The sequence below is a fragment of the Pipistrellus kuhlii genome, unplaced genomic scaffold (assembly GCF_014108245.1).
Source record: "Pipistrellus kuhlii isolate mPipKuh1 unplaced genomic scaffold, mPipKuh1.p scaffold_m20_p_4, whole genome shotgun sequence".
Classification (NCBI taxonomy): Eukaryota; Metazoa; Chordata; class Mammalia; order Chiroptera; family Vespertilionidae; genus Pipistrellus; species Pipistrellus kuhlii.
Window position 1 is genome coordinate 2,857,963 of NW_023425540.1, and position 20,686 is coordinate 2,878,648.

The 20,686-nt window shown below is 45.0% G+C and overlaps 1 protein-coding gene across 6 annotated transcripts in view; it reads right to left on the reverse strand.

Moving 5' to 3' along the window:
• ZFR (zinc finger RNA binding protein) overlaps nucleotides 1–18,173 on the reverse strand; it is a 63,428-nt gene extending 45,255 nt beyond the window's left edge. For 4 of the 6 annotated variants that reach the window (XR_004983065.2, XM_036410543.2, XM_036410541.2 and 1 more), the window contains exons 1-5: nucleotides 18,022–18,173; nucleotides 17,635–17,734; nucleotides 5,907–5,930; nucleotides 4,226–4,508; nucleotides 1,746–1,890 (exon numbers count right to left, since the gene is read on the reverse strand). Coding sequence is in view for 5 of the 6 variants with exons in the window: in XM_036410543.2 (XP_036266436.1) it covers nucleotides 1,746–1,890; nucleotides 4,226–4,508; nucleotides 5,907–5,930; nucleotides 17,635–17,734; nucleotides 18,022–18,058 (589 nt within the window). In the remaining variant the exon portion in view is untranslated. The remainder of the gene's footprint in view (nucleotides 1–1,745; nucleotides 1,891–4,225; nucleotides 4,509–5,906; nucleotides 5,931–17,634; nucleotides 17,735–18,021) is intronic. The other 2 variants (XM_036410542.2, XM_036410544.2) reach the window with 2 other exon arrangements.
• Between the last annotated feature and the right edge of the window lie 2,513 nt (nucleotides 18,174–20,686).

Below are 20,686 nucleotides of genomic sequence, written 5' to 3' on the forward strand. Positions count from 1 at the left end.
TTTTATTGATTTCAGAGGGGAAGGGAGAAGAGAGAGAGAGAAAGAAACATCACTGATGAGTGAGTATCGATTGGCTGCCTCTTGCATGCCTCACACTGGGGACCCAGCCCGCAACCTAGGCATGTGCCCTTCACCGGAAGGAACCGAACCTGGGACCCTTCAGTCCGCAGGCTGATGCTCTTTCCACTGGGCCAAACTGGCTAGGGCAAGGACAGCTATTCTTAAATGGCTACCATTAGTGTCTCTGCTAAACCTTCTGCTGTCTTTGACCATATTCAAAACAAATCTTATGAGCTTTAGTATCAATAATTTAATAATTAATCACGAATGATCACCAAAGCAAAAAATGTCATTTCTAAGAAAGGCCAAAATACCAATGAGGCAAACTCATTTTATGCTCAATTACCTAGAGGTAGCTTAAATAAATAGCACCTAAGAGCATAAAACTTTTTTTTAGAGAAAGGAAGGGGGAAAGAGAGAGAGAGAAAACGCGCACATCGATTGGCTGCTTCCAGCATGCACCCCGACTAGAGATGGGACCTGCAACCTGGGCATATGCCCTGACCAGGAATCAAATCCACCATCTTTGGTGTCAGAACGACGATCCAACAAATTGAGCCATACCATCCAGGGCAAGCGTTTAGAAAACTAAAGCTGTGTAGTTAATGTCAGAACTTACACTAAATCAAGGCCTTTTGACTCTCAGATAGTAACTTAATACTTTTAAGCACAATCTAATTTTGGTAATTAACCAGGAATTTCACAATAGACTGCAAACCAGAGATGAGACTATAAGAAAATTCAGGGCTATTTTAATTCAAAATCTTTTAAAGCACTTTTAAAAACACGTAATATCTCAGAATTAGAAGTATCCTAGAAAGATACAGGCCCAGCACTCATGTACACATAAGAGAACGTACAGTTTAAGCCAATACTACCCTTTCCTAATAAGGCTCTACCCACACGATCATGCTCCTTCAAAAATAACAAAAGTAAAGGAGCTGCCTACTTTCCAAAGCGCAGAGAGCTTTGTTTTAAAAGTTGTCAGATCTCGCCCTGGCCAGGTGGTTCGGTTGGTTGGAGCGACAGGATCGATCCCTGATCAGGCACATGCGGGAAGCAGCTAACCAATGTTTCTCTCTCTAAAAAAAATCAATAAAAACATATCTTTGGGTAAGAATTAAAAAAAAAAAAAAGAAAATTGTGAAACCTCTATGAAAAAATCCATCTTTTAAAGACTCCTAGTATACAGGGTTCTTTGCAAAGGAAATACCACCTGCATTTGAGCCCTCTGTTATATCTGTGGCTGATTACAGAATCAATTGCCATTACAGATCAGGGAAAGAAGACTTAAAAGATATGAGCCCACAAAGAGTCTCTACTGGTTACAAAGGCAGTCAGCAGCATGTGCTGGACATTTCTGGCAAAGATAAGAAGGTGGCCAAGAGCGACCACCACAACTCCTTTTGTAAAGCTTACTCCAGCAGGCAGTGACCTGTACGCTGACGACCAGAAATGAACATTTCCAGGAGAGAAGGGCATGATTCTGAATTGCTTGCATGGCCTTCTCTTTGGGACTCAAAGGCAATCAGGCAGAGGAAGAGAAGGACATGGCTAGAACCTGTTATATTGTGCATATAACACAATGAGTTCAGATTGACTCCAAAGCAAACCTTCATTAAAAAGACTCTAAGTAAGATATTTCAACAGTTTAGAGTGAAACCGGGAAAGGCAGTAAAACCCACCTGTCTGGTAGTAGGTTTCAGCAACAGAAGGCTGAGGCTGGGCAGCAGCGGCTACAGCAGCAGCAGTTGCTGTTGGCTGTTGGTAGTACTGCTTACTGTCGTAAGCTACAGCAGGAGCGGTGGATCTCACATATGAGTATGAGTCCTAAGGAAAAAGGAGGAAAGAAAACCTTGCTATGAGGAAGAGGCAGTAAATGCTCCTCATCTTTATTAAATGAAAGTATAATTAAAAAAATTAAAAAACTAAACATATACTTAAACTAGACATGAGTCAAATTCAATCACAAAGGGGATACATTTTGACTTCATTAAATAAGGTCAAAACCATTTCAAGCATCATGTTTAACTTTTAAAATCAGAAAAATGAGCAATGCTTATTTTTTTAAAATTAATTGTATTATAAAACTCATGGCAGTTCTTCCTTTAAATGGATCCCATAGTAAAGAATGCCTGTGTGAACTAAATTTTGCATTTGCTCCAACTTTTTCAATCTTCTTTATTTACTACTAACATTAACATAGTAATGAATAGAAGCTTCCAGCTGGAGGAGAGTGGAATGGAGGTGCCAGGGAGAAGACACATCAACACTAATAAAAGAGAAACATGCTAGTTGACCATACCTTAGGATGCCCACCAGCCAATCAGGAGTATGCAAATTAACCCAACAAAGATGGCGGGTTAATTTGCATACACAGGCCCTAAGCACCTGGAACCATGTGTGTTCTGCACCACCCAGCCACTCGGGGCCTGTGGGCAGCATGGGAAGGCGAACAGGCGGCTCCGACCAGAGGAAAGACAGTGCTGCAGCCAGGGAAAAGAAGGCCCATTCTAGCACGAGTCTTTGTGCATCGGGCCTCTAGTTCCATATAATAAAAGGGTAATATGCAAATTGACCCTAATAGCGGAATGACCAGAACCACCGCTGGATCAGTCACTATGAGGCGCACTGACCAGCTCTTGGTTCCTTTCCCCAGCCAGCAGGCACCGATCATCTGATGGTGAACAGGGCAGCGGGGGGCGGAGCTGGCAGCAGGCAGCTGGGGAAGATGGCCCTAATCACAGGCCAGGCCTCAGGACCAGACCTGCATACGAATTTCATGTACCGGGCCTCTAGTACATGAAGATCAAGGTGAACTAGGTGAATTCCTGTGCTGCATAAAGTGAAGGGTGAAAAGGCATACAGATAGAAAGGCTGAAGAAGTAGGCAGGGTGCAAAAAAAATGGGCTTCATACACCCTATTTAAAAAATGGAATTTATTATATTCTGTCTCTAGACATAATGAAGACTATTGCAAAAGTAAAAAAGAATTCCATGTTAATAACTTGCCATATATTATAGCAAATACTAATACATCCGAAGCTGGCTGCTGGCTATATTGTGGAGAAGAATAAATATAATACAATTTATTAATACTGTTAATTCATGTGTCAATTTCTTAATTCAAATTCCTATAGTTAAAAAGAATATAGCCGAAACTGGTTTGGCTCAGTGGATAGAGCGTCGGCCTGCGACTGAAAGGTCCCAGGTTTGATTCCAATCAAGGACATGTACCTTGGTTGCAGGCACATCCCCAGTGGGGGGGTATGCAAGAGGCAGCTGATCGATAATTCTCTCTCATCGATGTTTCTAACTCTCTAACCTCTTTCTTTCTCTCTGTAAGAAATCAATAAAATTTTAAAAAATTAAAAAAAATATAGAAAAACCAGGCCAAGACCAGAAGAATCAAAGTTTAAAAAACAGATCCTAAAAGAAAACCAACCAAAAAAACGGGTTAATTTGCACAGCAAAGGAAACCATCCACAAAATAAAAAGACAACCCACGAATGGGAGAACACATTTGCGATGATACGTAGTGTGGGCTCGTAGTTCTCAAAATAGGAGGCATGGCTGTGTTCCAAGTGGACAAATAATGCCACATACAAACAGGGGGCCTTTTCCTTATTACCTTAATTTTTCTTAAAATTTGGAGTAAAATTAAAATATTTAGTCAATGTTAATTTTTCAAAATTAAAGCAAGCAGTTATAGTGAAATAGACTGGGGGAGATTATTAATATTAATATTAATATTAATATAAAATGCACAGCCCAGTCAGTATGGCTCAATGGATAAGCGTCGATGTATGAACCAGGAGGCCATGGTTCAATTACTGGTCAGGGCACATGCCTAGGCTGTATGCTTGATCCCCAGTAGAAGGCATGTAGGAGGCAAAATCAATGATTCTCTCTCTTCATTGATGTTTCTCTCCCCCACTCTTTGAAATCAATAAAAATATATTTAAAAAAAGAAAAAAAACTTACAGCAAGGAAAAGTAATGATTGGACTATGTCCCTAAATCCCTACGAATACACACTTACTTTTTTCTACCATTACAGGTACATTTTGAGAGATCCAAGTTTGAAGCACTGGCTTGGACAGGATACCATACTTGAGGACACTGAAGCTGTATGTTAAGGCCACTAGCACTAATAGCTTTCTTACCTGGTAGTTTTGTGTAGTGGCTGGAGGTGGCGGGGGCGGTGCTTCTTGTTGTCTCTGGGTATAACCATAGTCCGTGGCTGTGTGCGCAGTGGGGTAGCCTCCATAAGCGGCAGCTGTTGCAGCAGCTGCGACAGCTACAGGAGCAGGCCTGGCAACCGCAACTGTAGCAGCTGCTGGGGCATAGGCAGCGGTAACTGTGTGAGCAGCTACCGGAGCCTGATGGACAGTGTAGCTAGCGACTGTAGTTGGATGAGAGTAGGCTACACCCGAAGCTGGCTGCTGGCTATATTGTGGAGTAGAAGAATAAACATAATACAATTTATTAAAAATCTAGGAGCTTAATCAACTTAAATAAAAAGTGTGTTTTCAAGGAATTTACTCATGGACTGCAAAAACCCCAGTATTTTATTTGAACTTAACCTCCCAATTAATACCATAATTGTTGTTATACATTTTTCATTGCTTAATTTCAATACATTAGATAATCACACATTATGTTTCAGATCACAGATCAGATCACAAAGCAGGGATGACAAACTGGGATAAGAAGCAGTATTAGAAGGAAATGAAGTTTATCAAACTTGAAATTTAAAAAAATATATTTATTGTACCTAAAGTTCTTTATTAAGGACTACAGTTGTTTTTTTTAAATCTCTACAAAGAGATGTTAAGAAAAATATTGTATTCTAACTCCAATTATGGAAAACATGTAAGGTAAAAACTATTGCCCAGTTGACTTAAATACTTCTCCTGCTCTATCTAGGGCAGTGGTTCTTAAGTGGAGGAGATTTTGCCGCCAAACCCTCTTGCCCTGCACCCCAGGGACATGTGGCCATGTCTGAAGATATTTTTGATGGTCAAACTGCGAGAAGTTGGTAGTGGGTGATGAGTGCTACTGACAACTAGTGGGGAGAGGCCAGTGATGCTGTTCCTTACCCTACAATGCACAGGAGAGCTACTCACAACAGAAAGTTATGCAAAGAGGGCCAGTAGTGCTGAAGTTGAGAAATACTGCTCTAGGGTACAAAATCTACAATGCAGAATCTATTATTTTAGATAAAATTTTCTAGATTACAGACATAATTTCATTATGCATACTTATTTTTCTCTTTAAAATGTAGATGTTGCAAAAGAAGATCTAAGTCAGATATTTTGCAATAATGACCAGTTAAACCTCAAAGAGGCAAAATTTTTCCAAAATCGTAAATCAAAACATTTATAGCCAAAATTCTTTAAATAATTTTTACTTTAACCTTTACATTGAAAGCCCATGTCACATACTAGTAAACCAAGGCCTAAAGACGTTGGCATATTAAGTTTATTTGTTGTCCTATGATCTCTGAATAATATACTCACAATTAGTTCTAAAGCTTTATTACCAAGACAGAACTGCCTTCTTGAAAAAATGAGAGCACCAAGAGTTATTTAGCTGACCATAGCTATAATGAGTCAAGAATAAAACACAGAATTCTTCACTTGCACTCACAGTATCATAGAAACATGGCATAGAATTAAATTTTGAGACCATCGTATTTTAACTGATATTATGGAATCACTGATAATTAGAAATTATTAAAAGGGAATCAATATAAAGCTTAAGTGGGGGACCTGTCCTGAATTCTAGGACATTCAGTCTAGAAAAGGTGATATGATTAGCTGCCTTCTAATAGATGAGACTTACTCCATGCTGCTCCAGAGAACAGAACTAGAACCAATGGATGGAAGGGTGGCAGAATTCAGCCCAATATGAAAAAGAAAAACACACACACAAAAAAAACTTAGAACAGAGTTCAAAGAAACTCTTACAATTTCTATTTGGATGAGGTTTTCCATTTTTGATGTTAATATATATGCCAATTATAAGACAGGCAAAGGAAGTTTCAATTGTAATAGTGGGAAATTGGTTTGGGATTGATATTTTCTATGGATAATTCCACATCCTTAATTCTCTCTCCCTATATTTGTCCTATTGAATAAAAAGCAGGGTGGGGATAGAATAGAAATGTCAAGTCAATTAGGCAGGCCATTTTCTTATTCTGTCTCTTATATAACTAAGAGTCCCTGTGACTCAGGATGCGATGACCATATGCTCTGTCACAGCATAATTATTAGTAGTACTCTCACTCTCCTATGTGTCTCAGTATGAACAAGAGATTTTACAAGAAACCATATAAGAAAATGCCAGTGCACTTAGCAATTACCATATACAATATATCTCTAAGGCTGCTTAACCTAACTCTACTCTAGATAGCCAGGTCCCCACCCATCATCTGGACTGACCACATCCTCCACAAAAGCATCCTGAACAATGATAATCCAGTCCCAGTTCCCAGGGGAGTCAAGGCTAGGGCAGCTGACTGCTTGCTGTTCAGAATAAAGATCCTCTCGGCTCTTGTCTTAGACCCATCTGGGAAGTTCTCTTTCAGTTTCAAATATCCTTAGAAAATCTGTCCTTTACATGACGTAGATGACCAGACTGGACTCTACCAATTCAATTATGTAAGTATTCAGTGATAAGTCTAAATAAACAAGTTAGTTTTTTAAAAATCCAGGTCAAATCAATCTCAAATTCATTTAAATTTTGTCAAAGTGAAAATAGTTTAAATCAAGGGTGTGGGTTTTTTTTGCCTAGCTTTGGATAGAAGGTGTTAAATTATATCCCTACATAAAATGTAAGACTTACTATCTTTAAATTATTTCTTAAATAAAGCAGAATATAAAGTAAATAACCCAAATCTTGTGCCATAAAAATACATTTGTGGCCCTGGTTCATTGGCTATAATATTGGCCTGTGCACCAAAGGGTCTCAGGTTCGATTCTCAGTCAAGGACTTGTATTTAGGCTGCAGGTTCAATGCCCGGTCGGGGCACATGCAGGAGGCAATCAATCAATGTGTCTCTCTCACACTGGTATTTTTCTCTCTCTACCTCACCTTCCCCCTCCTTCCCATTCTATGAAAATCAATGGGGGTAAATACATTTGTGAAATATGGGAAGACTTTCATTTACTAACCATCCAGTACATTGGAAGCTTCTATTTAGATAATTATATCCTTTGTTAATAAGTTAAATCTAATCAGCTTTAATCAGTTTTTAACCAGAACAAATAAATTAATAAATGATGAAACAAACATAAAAAAGTGGGTAAAACGGTTAGGAGACCTGGGGTTTGGGGGTGGGTCCCTGCGCGTGTCCAACATGCAGTTGAGAAGTGCGATTTCTCTCCGGGCCCGTTTCCCGGGCCACTGCATGATGTTCATCCACAACTGCCAGGTGTTCAGGTTTTGTAAATCCAAATGTCATAGAAACTTTAAAAGAAAGTGCAATCCTCCCGAGGTCAGGTGGACTAAAGTATCCCATAAAGCAGCTGGTAAAGAACTTACAATGGATAATTCATTTGAATTTTTAAAAAATGTAGAAACGAACCTGTCAAATACCAGAGAGTGCTGTGAATAAATGACTGATGCAATGAAGAGCTGAAGAGATTAGCGACATCAAGCTAAATTTATAATGAACAAGTTAAAAAAAAAAAAAAAAAAAAAAAAAAAAGAACTATAGAAAGCTCAATGCATCAAAGAAGTCAAGCAAAACATTTCTCTCACCCGGGTCCCTTTTGCATGCAAAGGAAAGCAGCTGGAAGACAACGTGATAAACTAGAGGATGTGGACATGAAAGTTATTTCTGATAATCTTACTGTTTTAACTATTCTATATTTCTATGAGCACATTGGAAAATCTCCTTTAGAGACTTAGATGCTCTTAAGTTATTGATTTATTTTTTACATAAGGTGACTCGAATAAAAGGGGATTAAAAGTACATTTACGTTGCTATCTTCAGATCAAATGGATGTTAGTTACACTGCATCTCAATGTTAAACATTCATTGATATACTTATGTAAATAATGCATATTCTGCAGATACTAAGTGAACTGTGGACATAAAATGATTATGCCACTTAGATAATAGCATCAGACACATTTATGTAATAATGACAAACATTCATGGCTAGTGATATGTAAAATAAAATTTTCTTTGTACTTAAAAAATGTTAAGAAATAACTGAGGAAATAGGGGGAAAAGGAGATATATGTACTACTATATGTAATACTTTAAACAAAAAAATTTAAAATAAAATAAAGTGAAAACTTAAAAAAAATAAAATAAAATGCAATGCCTTGAAAATAAATAAATAAATAAATAAATAACCGAGGAATCAGACATAAAATGAAGGGTGAATCTCTTGAAAAGAGAAAGAGAAAAAGGATTAAGGGAATTATTAATATTAAAGAATAAAATCATTTTATATTCTTGGATTTAACCTGGAGATTAATTAAATCCATCTGCTTACCAAAAAGTGAAGCCAACCAGAGGGCTTACCAAAATAGTTAGCCAACCAATCTGCCCTCACTGGTTTGGCTCAGTGGATAGAGCGTCAGCCTGCAGACTTAAGGGTCCTGGTTCGATTTCGGTCAAGGGCACGTGAGGGCTCAATTGCCAGTAGGGGGCATGCAGGAGGCAGCCAATCAATGATTCCCTCTCATCACTGATGTTTCTATCTCTTTCTCCCTCTCCCTTCCTCTCTAAAATCAATGAAAATACATTTAAAAAAAAAAAGAAAAGAATGACCCTGTGGAAATAAGATTATTTCAAAGCAACAATTTTCAAAAACTCTAATGTGCATCCTTAAAACAAGACCTTTATAATAGTTAGAAGATAAAGTTGAAGGATATAGACAAGATAAAGATGAAAACTATAAAAAGAGAGAAATCTAAAAGGTCTGATATTCAACTAGAAGGAATTCTGGAGAAGAAAAGCAAAAAGCAATGAAAGAAATAAAATTTCCCTTAAAGGGCGGCACAAATTTTCAAATTCAACGGGCCTGCACAGTGCAAAGCAGAATGAAAGAACTGCACCAAGAGACATATGGCATTTCACATCTCACAACAAAAAACATCCTTCAGGTCTCCAGAGAGGAGAAAAACAGGTCACCTACACACACCTAAAAGTAAATCAGTCTCTCATTAAAGTAATAGCTAGAAGACAATAGGATATCTTGAAAATTCAAGGGAAAATTATTAACTAGAGGCCAGGTGCACAAAATTCATGCACGGGGGGTGTGGGGAGGAGGGAGTTTGACCCTCATCCCAGCCTGTATCCTCTCCAATCTGGGATCCCTCTCATAATCCAGGACTACTGGCTCCCAAATCCTCGCCTGCCTGCCTTCCCAATTGCCCCTAACTGCTTCTGCCTGCCAGCCTGATTGATGCCTAACTGATCCCTGCCAGCCTGTTTGTCCCTAACTGCCCTCCTCTGCAGGCCTGGTCCCCCCAGACGGCTCTCCCCTGCCAGCCTGTTTGCCCCCAACTTCCCTCCTCTGCTGGCCTGGTCACTCCTAACTGCCCTCCCTTGCAGGCCTGGACCCTCCCAACTGCTCTCCCCTGCTGGCCATCTGTGGTGGCCATCTTATGTCCACATGGGGGCAGCCATATTTGACCACATGGGGGGCAGTGATCTTGTGTGTTGGAGTGATGATCAATTTGCATATTACTCTTTTATTAAGATAGTATAGACGCCTGGTGCCTGTGTGGGGGCCAGCTGGTTGCCCTGAAGGGTGTCCTGAATCAGGGTGGGAGTTCCCTTGGAGCATGGGATGGCCTGGGCAAGGGGCCTGTTGTGGTTTGCAGGCCAGCCATGCTCCCCTGTGACCCAAGTATCTGGAATTTATCTTCAATAATTGAAACTTTGTAGCCAAACCTCCTGAATGCTCCATGGCTGCATTTTTGTTGGGATTTATTGTCTATAATTGAAACTGTAGCCTTGAGTGGAGGCCTAGGCCGGCCAGGGTGTGTGGAAAGCTTGGCTTCCTCCATTACCGGGGAAACCCAAGCCTCCTGCTCTCTCCAGATCCATGACTGCTGCCATTTTTTGTTGGGATTTATTTTTCTTCTATAATTAAAACTTTGTGGCCTTGAGGGTAGGCCTAGGCCGGCCAGGGTGTGCAGAAAGCTTGGCTTCCTCCATTACCGGGGAATGGAGGAAGCCTCCTGCTTGCTCCGTTGCTGCAGCCATCTTGGTTGGGTTAATTTGCATATTTGCTCCTGATTGCCTGGTGGGATAAATTAAGGAAGAATACATATTTTTCTTGGCATTCAAGGACTGAAGGAGTTTACCACCTCTATACCTTTTAGGGCACTAGATGATGATGTATTTTTTTAATCAATCGATTAATCAAGAAAAAGATTGTAGAATCCTGCAAACATGGATCCAGGAGTGAGGTGACAGCCCAGGTCAGCAGTTGTATAGCAGCCCAGAGAGGAGCAAGATGTTTAAGAAAGAGGACTGGACAGTAGACTAGAAATGTCTTAAAATGCAATCAAGGCACCAACAAGATCTTGGGGGGGGGGGGGGGGGGAAGGAAGGGAAGAAAACAGGGCATGAGTGACCAGAGCCCCAAGTCTGTCACCTGCAGCTGCAATATTTTTATCCAGGGCTCTAATCTCCCCATTTACCCAGTATTGCTGCTGAACAAGTATCTATTTACTTCATAGAAAACTAGCAGTGGTAAAATGTCTTCTGAAAATCAGGCAATAGGCTAGTAAGTTTTATATTTAAATCTTCATCTCAAGGCAAGTTAGGTAAGGAAACTGAGCAAGGGATAGAGCTGGGAATCAAATCCCAAGTCCAGCTGCAAATGCTTGCCCTTTCACTCTAGTCATTTGTAAGGTAGTTTACAAAAGCAGAGCAAAGCACACGCCTTAAACAACATTCTGTACAGGGGTACTCTGGCTCACTCTGCTCTTAAAATCATTAACAACATTAAAAAAGAAACATCGTCAACATTAACAGCAACAATGTTTTGGAAAGAAAATTTTCATTATTTCAAACTCACTCATGCACTATGAATCCTAAGATCTCTGATTCAACAATGAAAAAAAGCTGATATAATTAGCAGTTGCAGTAATTTTTTTTTTTTTTTTTTTTTTTTTGGAGAGCCAGTAAATTTCCATCACCATGATTGGTTTCAAAAACCTGTTCACCTGGTTTTTGCAGCTTCTCAGTTAGTGGTTATTCCTTTTTTTTTTTTTTTTTTTTTTACCTTACTAGTGTTACTTTTATTCTTTCCTTCAAGACACAATATTCATAACACTACATTCAAATAAAAAGTTAAAAAGAAAGAGAAAGGAAAATTCCCCCTGCTTACCCAGTCAGCCTACCCAAGTTATCTTAGTGATGTGAAATAATTATAATTTAGGACCAGATTGTCCTAAAGACATCTCAAGAATCATTAGATGATATGCCTTCTTTTGATTAGCAGATACTTAAACTAATGTACAGAAAACAGTCAAAATCCACTTAAACATTTATCCCTTAGCATTTGCTAAGACTAATTACAACCTTTATGCAATCTCTAAAGTCTTTAAGTTCAATAAACAGTGGATATAAAAAGTGTAAAAAATGTTGCCAACTGATTATTTTAAACAGGTGACTATACTGAAAGGTAAAATAACATTCAGATATCAATGATGCACTAAGAATTATATATAGGACAAAGAAAATTAGGGTGTTTTTTTTTGTTTTTGTTTTTTAAATATATTTTATTGATTTTGTACAGAGAGGAAGGGAGAGAGTTAGAAACATCGATGAGAGAGAATCATTGATCAGCTGCCTCTTGCACACCCCCCACTGGGGATATGCCCGCAAAGTACATGTCCTTGATGAGAATCGAACCTGGGACCTTTCAGTCCCCAAGCCGATGCTTTATCCATTCAGCCATACCGGTTTCGTCAAGAAAATTAGTTTAATTAAACACACGCTAAAGATTTAGGTTATCCGCTAAAAGACAAGTATCTTGACCAGCTAGAAAGATGACAAGGAACCAACTGCTGGTTTAAAGGCCTCAAAAAAAAATGACTGTCTTATTAATAGTGATATTTAATGAGATTACTTTATTTTTTATATATATATATATCACAAATCAACTTCTGTATCATTAAAAAAAACTGGTAATGGTTTTGATCCTATGAAACAGGCGTCTTCAAACTGCGGCCCGCGGGTCACATGCGGCCCGCAGAGGAGTCTGATCCGGCCCGCCAGGTTTTTTGGGCAGTGAGCACAGCCGAGGTGTTACAGTAGGAATTAGTAGTTTATATAGTCCAGCCCTCCAGCTCTCTGAGGGACCGTGATCTGGCCCCCACTTTAAAAAGTTTGAGGACCCCTGTATGAAACTATGAATTATAAAGCTTTTCCTTCCTCATATTTTTTTTTTAAAAAATACTGTTTTATTTCAGAGAGGAAGAGAGGAATAGAAATATCATTGATGAGAGAGAATCACCAATCAGCTGCCTCCTGCACACACCACACTGCAGATTCAGCCCACAACCCGGGCATGTGCCCTGATGGGAATTGAACCATGACCTCCTGGTTCATAAGTGGATGCTCAACCATTGAGCCATGCCAGCGGGCCTCCCTCACTTTCTTTGCTAATCTAAGTCCTTATAACTATTAAAATAGTTTCCAAGATTTATTACAAAGTTAGATTTGTCTGTCTAAAAGGAAGTCTATCTTCTCAAACCAAAAAGGTCTACTCTACGGAACGAAGCAGGTTACCTAGCCAACCAAGTTCCCTTCTGCCATGAAGTCATCTCTATTTCCTCTCTGTGCTTGAGGTCTGCCTTGTCCTACACACCCCAAATTAACCTTCTATCAAGAATACATGCATCTACATACACAAATACTTTTTAAAAATGTTTTTGATTTCTTCATTTCCAAAGGAGGTGGGGGGCAAATTAAAGGTCAGAAAATGAAAAAAATTACATCTGCAAGAGTGGCAAATGGCATAAATTTATTTACTCGTCTTAAAAAAAACACAAAGCAGGAAGAAAAACACTCAGCAGCTGATGGAACATGTAGCACAAGAACTGAACAAATGCCTATCACAAAATGTTTCATATGCATATGTAAATGAAAACCTTGGTTTATCCTGAAGTTATTAGTAGCAAAACTTATGAGATCTTTATAAAATATTTTTAAAACCTTGATTTTTAGAATGCCATTATGAATCTCAAATATTAACAAGCAATAGTCTAAGCTCCAAATAAATTTAATCAAATACCTTCCATAGCTGTAACAAAAATAGCTTAGAACCAGAATTAAATCTAGACTTGAGTTACTTTCATTTATCTGAATTCAATGACAGATGGCCGAAACCGGTTTGGCTCAATGGATAGTGTGTCGGCTTGGGGACTGAAAGGTCCCGGGTTCAATTCCGGTCAAGGGCATATCCCAAGTGGGGGGTGTGCAGGAGGCAGCTGATCAATGACTCTCTCTCATTGATGTTTCTAACTCTCTATCTCTCTCCCTTCCTCTCTGTACAAAATCAATAAAATATATTTTAAAAAAATCATTGAATTCAATGACAGATGAAGCAACTATCCAAGGCATCCACATATAACCGCTTAAGATTTCCCTGAGTTCGCATCCTTCAAATGAAAAAAAAAATATATATGTAATGTTTGCAAAGTAGAGCTTAGTCTTCCATGTTTAAAAGTTACATTGTAATGATTTCTAGACAAGAAGAAAAAGAGCATCCTTACCACATTTTTTGCATATGCTTTTATTATTGATGCTACAGTAAGACCTCAATATAACAGACTAATTCAGGTGAGGGCATATCCGTTAAAGCCAAAAGTCCAGCCCAGCCAGTGTATGGCTCAATTGTTGAGCATGGTCCAAGAACCAGGAGGTCACAGTTTGATCTCCAGTCAGGGCACAGACCAGGAATCCAGAAGGAAGTGTGCAAAGGGCAACCTGATTGATGATTCTCTCATCGCTGATGATTCTCTCTACCTCTCCCTTCCTCTTTCTGAAATCAATAAAAACATTAAAAGAAAAGAAAAAGAAAGGCTGAGCCCTAGCTGGTTTGACTCAGTGTACAGAGCATTGGCCTGCGGACTGAAGGGCCCTGGATTCAATTTCAGTCAAGGGCACATGCCCAGGTTGTGGGCTCAATCCCCAGTAGCGGATGTGCAGGAGGCAGCCCATCAGCGATTCTCTCTCTCATCATTGATGTTCTCTCTCTCTTGCTCTCTCTCCCTTTCTCTCTGAAATCAATTATCAATATATTTTTTTTAAAAAGGGTTGAAATAATTTTCCCAAATGTGCACGTTAAAAAGTTAGTTCACCTGTAATTAGTTCACCTGAATTTATGGACACAATGTGTAATTAAGATTAAGTATGTGTGAGAAGTTCACTTTCCCAGAAATTTTCGTATTACTGTAATTTTAAATGTATACTGATTATTTCTAGTAAATGCACCAGTCACCACTAGTAAAAAAATGCACATGGCTGGGGTTGGCTTAACACACACGGAACATTGTTAAAACTGCTGCAGAAAGTCATGTAAAGCACAATAAAGCCAATCACTGTGAGTGATACAAAGTAATCAAGTGATAGTGACTGTGTGCTGATCATTCTCCGAACATTGTGTATCAGCAGTCAATCTGGGATTTAAATATGTAACTACTAGAGGCCCAGTGCACTGGGGGGCCTTGGAGGGGGAGAGGGGAGCATGTCTCCTCAGCCTGGCCTGCGCCCTCTCAGTCTGGGACCCCTTGGGGGATATGTCCACCTGCTGCCTTAGGCCAGGTCTCCTGTCTCCTTACCGCTCAGCTAGCTGCTCCTTAGCGCTGATCAGAGGTGGGAGAGGCTCCTGTGTTCCCCAGCTGTGAGCCCGGCTTCTGGCTGAGCAGGGCTCCCCATGTGGGAGAACACTGACCACAAGGGGGCAGCTCCTGTTGACCATCTGCCCCCGGTTGTCAGTGCATATCATGGCAACCGGTCATCTGCCACTTGGTCAATTTTATTACCCTTTTATTATATAGGACCAGAGGCCGGGTGCAAAAATTCATGGGGGGTGGGGGTGGGGAGAAGGGGAGGCATCCTGCAACCTTTTGTAATGCGGGACCCCTCAGGCAATGTCCGACTGCCAGTCTAGCCCAGATTGGACATCCCTCTTGCAATCCGGAACTGCTGGCTCCTAACTGCTCACCTGCCTGCCTACCTGATCGCCTCTAACCGCCTGTGCTTGGCCCTCCTCTTGACCTCTCCACCACCGCAGCTTCGTTTGGAAGGACATCTGATGTTAATTTCCACGTGCTATATGGACTTGAAATTTTGTCCCTTAAATCTGAAGTCTGTTAAATTGAGGTCTGCAAAATCAGGAGTTTACTGTACTTGTTCATTTTTGTTAAGCCAAAGCATTAGCTTTATTGACCCTCACTTATTCCTATCAAAAGCAAACAATTTCCATGTACTATATTTATATATGAGGACAGAGCATCTTAACTAATTTTGCCAATATATGCATAAATAACATTTCTAAAAGTATTCTGACTATACATATATATATATAGCAATAATTGGATTGTTGTTAGTTTAGAGAAACTATGAGATTCAAAGCCAAAGAAAAATTAGGTACAGATTTTATTGAATAGTTTCCTATATTGGGATAAAAATTATATATGCAACTATTTTATTTTTTAAAATAATTACCTTTAAATTGGCATTTGCTCCCCTCCTTTCTATCTGTAGGTTCGCATTAGAAAAACATTTCAGAACTGCCACAAACAACAAACCCACTACATTTTCAGTAAATAAACCAAAATGCTATCACTCTGCCCGTTTTAACAGAAAAATTCTGGGTAAAACAAGTTAAATGTTTAATGGTTACATACAGACTCATCTAGAACACAAAGTACTTGGTAGCACTGGATTTATGGCACAGATGCTGATTAGCTATCTTGTTTCCCAGAAAAAGAAAGTAGCTATTTTTTCCTCTCTCCACAAGTTTTAGTTCTAAAATCTTTTAACAAAGTAGCTGAGGCTTCATTAGTTGTTTACAACTTGTAAGAAGAGGATTTGTTGATTTGCCCCAGTAAACTGTCATCTCAGTCTTTATTTGGAACATAGATATCCAGATAAAAGAGAGTTGTTAAAAAAAAAATAGTCCAAAGGCATTATTAATTAGTAAAATACCAACTTCATCAATAAATGGCACATTTATACATGTTAACATCTCTTAAAATCAATGGGTAGGTAAGCGCTGTCATGTTTTAATTGGTAGCATATTTTTGGTGATATAGAACATGATACCCCTTACAATAAATGGAACCTTAGAAATTCCATGGCATAAGGCAACTTTCTCAGAATTACAAATTTTAACCCCAAAAGATGACCGAGAACCTCATTTTTTTTTTTTACATGAGGGAAAAAGAAAGCCCAGGTCAAATGATGACCCCCGACGTCCTAAAATCAAGAGCAAACGGGATGGGCGCCCAGGTCTTCTGGCTCCCGAGGAGGCCCTTTGAGGATGCCCTCTGCACTCGGCCCGCCGCCCGCACAGGGGCCGCCCGCACAGGGGCCGCCCGCACAGGGGCCGCCCGCACAGGGGCCGCCCGCACAGGGGCCGCCCGCACAGGGGCCGCCCGCACAGGGGCCGCCCGCACAGGGGCCGCCCGCACAGTGATCCCTCGCACAGGGACCGCCCGCACAGCGACCGCCCGCGCAGTGATGAGATGGGGGACAGCGGCCGGGCTTCCCCACGGTCAGCATGCCCGGCCCTCCCACAGGCACACGCTCAGGGCCCGACTCTGAACCCTACAGGGTCCTGGCCTGAATCTGTCTCAGACTGACCCCAAAGTAACAGCGATGACAACAACAACAACAACACACCTTCCCCCCGTTTTGTTAATGACACTCAGACAGCCGGGCTCCCGCCGAGGCAGGGGCTGCGCCCGGTGCACGGCAGGGGCCGCGCCCGGTGCACGGCAGGGGCCCGGTGCACGGCAGGGGCCCGGTGCCCTCACCTGCACTTTCCTCTCCCCAGGGGACGGGCTCGCCCCGGTGAACGCAGCCCGCACGGGGCCCACCCCCGGGGCCGGGCCGAGGCCGCGGCCTCCCCGCTGGGCGCCGGCCCCCACTCCACGCTCACAGGTGGCGGGTGTGCGCCATCGCTCCGGGGGGACCGGGGGCCCGGACCGGGGGCCGGGGCCGGAGGAGAGAGCACCGGGACCCGAGCGGCGTCCTCCTCGCCCCCGGGCCGGGCGAGCCCCGATGCCCCGCAGGCTGGCGGGCCGGGCGCGGGGCCTGGGCTCGGCACCCCCCTCCCCGGGCGGCCGGGCGGGGCGGGCCGGGCTCCAGGCCGCGGGAGGCCATTTTAGCTGCGGGGCCGCCGAGCGGGCCCTCCACGTCCCCAAACCCGCCGCCGGCCGCCCGCGGGCCGCTCCCGCCGGGCCGGGCGGGGGGCGGGGGCCGGGCCGGGGGATCGGGGGCCGGGGGGCCGGGCGGAGGGAGCGGGGGGGGGGGGACGGGGACGGGGCCGGGGCCGGGGCCGGGGGAGGGCGCAGCCGTTACCTGTACTGGGCCGCGGCCGCCGCCGCCGCCGCCCCGCTGTGGGTGAATCCAAAGTAGTTGCCGGTCGCCATTTTGGCATCTTCCCCCAGCCGGCTGGGCACTGCGGCGGGCGCCGAGCGGGTCCCATGGCGGGGGGAGAGAGGGAGAGAGAGAGAGAGGGAGAGAGAGAGAGAGAGAGAGAGAGAGAGAGAGAGAGAGAGAGAGGGAGAGGGAGGGAGGGAGGGAGGGAGGGAGAGCGGCGCCGTGAGAAGCCGCCCTCCGGCCGGGCCCGGCCGCCGCCCCGCCCGCCGCTCGCACCTCACTCACCCGCACGCCCCGCCGCCGCCCGGCCCGCGCCGCCCGCGCCCGCCGCCCCCGCCCCGGCCGGCGCCCCGGCCTCACACTCACCATAGGTGAAGGAGACCACAGGGCATATGGGAATCATGGGCTCGGGCTGCTGCGCTGAACTCTGAACTCTCACCCGCTGCCTCCCTCCTCGCCCGCTGCTCCTCGGCGAACAGACCGCCGGCCGCCGCGCCGCGCAGGCGCCGCCGCGCTCGGCACGCCGGGAGTTGTAGTCCCGCCGCCCTCGCGGCTCCGCGGGGCGCGGGCCCGCCGGGCCTCCGCCGGGGCTGACTTGGGGAGCCGCCCCGGCGGGGGAGGTCAAGCCCGGAGGAAGGTCTCCTCGCGAGGGGCCGTGCCTGCAGCGAGCCGCGGGCCGGGCGGCGGAGGGGAGGGCGGGGGAGCGCCCGGCAGGGCCGGGGGGAACCGGGCAGAGGGGCCCGGGAGTGACGTCTGCTACCAGCTCTGCTTTGCACGCTCCTTCCACCGCGGCGAGTGCATTTCGTCCTCCGCCTTTCGGCCCTTCCGGCCTGGGCACGCTCCACCGGAATGGGAGCCGGGTCAGTTTGGATTCTGCATCCGGTCCCGCGTTCCCGTCTCTTGTCCCTGGCCTCTGAGTTTAGGGAGGGCGAGACGGAGGAGAGAGGGAGAGAGAAGGGCAAAGTGTGCTGTCCTGTTGGACTGGAAGCACACCCCCACACATCCCCCTCGAACCCGCCTCCACGGCTACTCTCTCCCGCTTGCAGCGACCCCTTGACTCATTCAACGTATATTGAGACCTCCCCCCCCCCTCCCCCCGTGTCAGGTGTCAGGCTGGGCACTGGAGACCTATCCACACGGATTTAGGGCCTGGGGAGTGGGGAGGGCGGGAGACAACAGCCGCCTGAGCAGAGTGTGGGTGGCGATCGCCGCTCTAAGAATAAAGCCGGCGGGACGGTAGGGAGCGGGAGCTGCTGTGGGAAGGAGGGTGGAGGGGGCAGCGGCCCACCCCGGAGGCCGTTAGGGACTAGCGAGGTAGGTACCTGGGGGAGGAGCCTAGAGCAGGAGTGCTCTGGAGCAGCGGGGACCCCTGGCTGGTCTGGCTCAGAGGATAGAGCGAGGGCCTGTGGACTGGAGGGTCCCGGGTTCCATTCTGGTCGGGCTACATGCCTGGATTGCAGGCTCAATCCTCAGGGGGGTGGGGGGGCAGTCAATAGATGATTCTATCTCATCAGTGATGTTTCTCTCCCTCTCCCTTCTCTGAAGGGAGGTGCGGGGTAGGGAGACAGGCTGGGAAGGGGCCTTGGTAAAGGTGCCAGGCCTTTCCTGGTAAGGACAGACTTCACTCTTCCCATGCAAGTATTTCATTCTTCCCTCTGCTTTCCCGCCGTTTCCCCCCCACCCCCACCCCCCCAGTCCTTTCCAACCATTCTCTTTCCTCCTGCAGTCCCTCTTCTGATGGACTCTTTTCTCCCACCTCATCTCCTCCCTGCCTCCCGTCTTTGCACCAGTTCTCCATCTTCCCTCTGCCTCCCTTTCTCCATGGCCTTCCCCAGGCCCTCTGTCACCGGTTCCTCTTCAGTGGTAGATACGAGCATCAGAAAGAAAGGCAGGGGTGGATCAGAATGCACACGGGAAGTTAGAGCTTTACCCCACCTTCTCCTACCAGAGCAGAAAGAATACCTTACCGACTGGTGCCAAGCCTGCCCCACCCCCGCCCCCCGTGCGGGTTCTAAGAACCTGTCTGATTTACCTGCTTATTCATTTCAGAGAGAGAGGAGAGAGGGGGAGAGAGAGAGAAAAGAGGGGGAGAGAGAGAGAGAGGGAGAGAGAGAGGGAGAGAGGGGGAGAGAGGGGGGGGAGAGAGAGGGGAGGGGGAGAGAGAGAGAAAGAGGGGGAGAGAGAGAGAGAGGGGGGGAGAGAGAGGGGGGGAGAGGGGGGGAGAGAGAGAGGGGGGAGAGAGAGGGGGAGAGGAGGAGAGGGGGGGGGAGGGAGAGGGAGAGAGAGAGGGAATGTTTGAGAGGAATCAGCATCATTGTTTGTGGGAGTGCGATGTTTCCCTGGGCCTAGGCTAAAGCCATCTGTGTTGCTGGGAAAGACATCTCCAGCACGTGGGCTATCAGAACGGAACTTTAAAGTAATTCGCCTTGAACTCCTTGGGGCGATCAAGCCTTCACAACACCTCCCGTTCAGTGCTTTGATGGATCTCGCTATTCGTTACCAGGCTATTGAATAAAACTGAGGACAAAGGCAGGTGTGAGTCACCTGCCCAGAGACTCCTTTTGAGGCTAATGTTATGCTGGTTTGCTTGGCAGGCCTGTGAGGATGGAGGAGGGCAGCTGGCTCACCCCAGCAGGCAGGCAGGCGGGTAACCGGAGAGAGGGAGGCGGGCTCCGGCCTCAGTAACTGTTCTTAGAGCCCAGCGGAGGCGGTGCGGCTGAGAGCGCTCTCTGCAGAGGAGACCGGTGGGAAGGGCCCGGCCTGGCCCCTGCCGGGAGCTTGTCCAAAGGAATTTTGGAAGGAATTTGTCACGAAGAGGACGTGGGTCCTTTTCCTGGGCATTTCGTAGGGGAATGACTTCATTGACCTCTTCAAACCCATGTGACAGGAGTAACACCCCCTCTCCCAGGCTGTGGTGGGATTGAATGAGGCAGCATTTCTGTTCAGCACTCCCAAGCACAAGGCGTTGGTGCAAAAAGGACCAGGCCGGGTGGTGGCAAGTCTTTTTAAAATGTGCCTTCAGGTAAGGGAG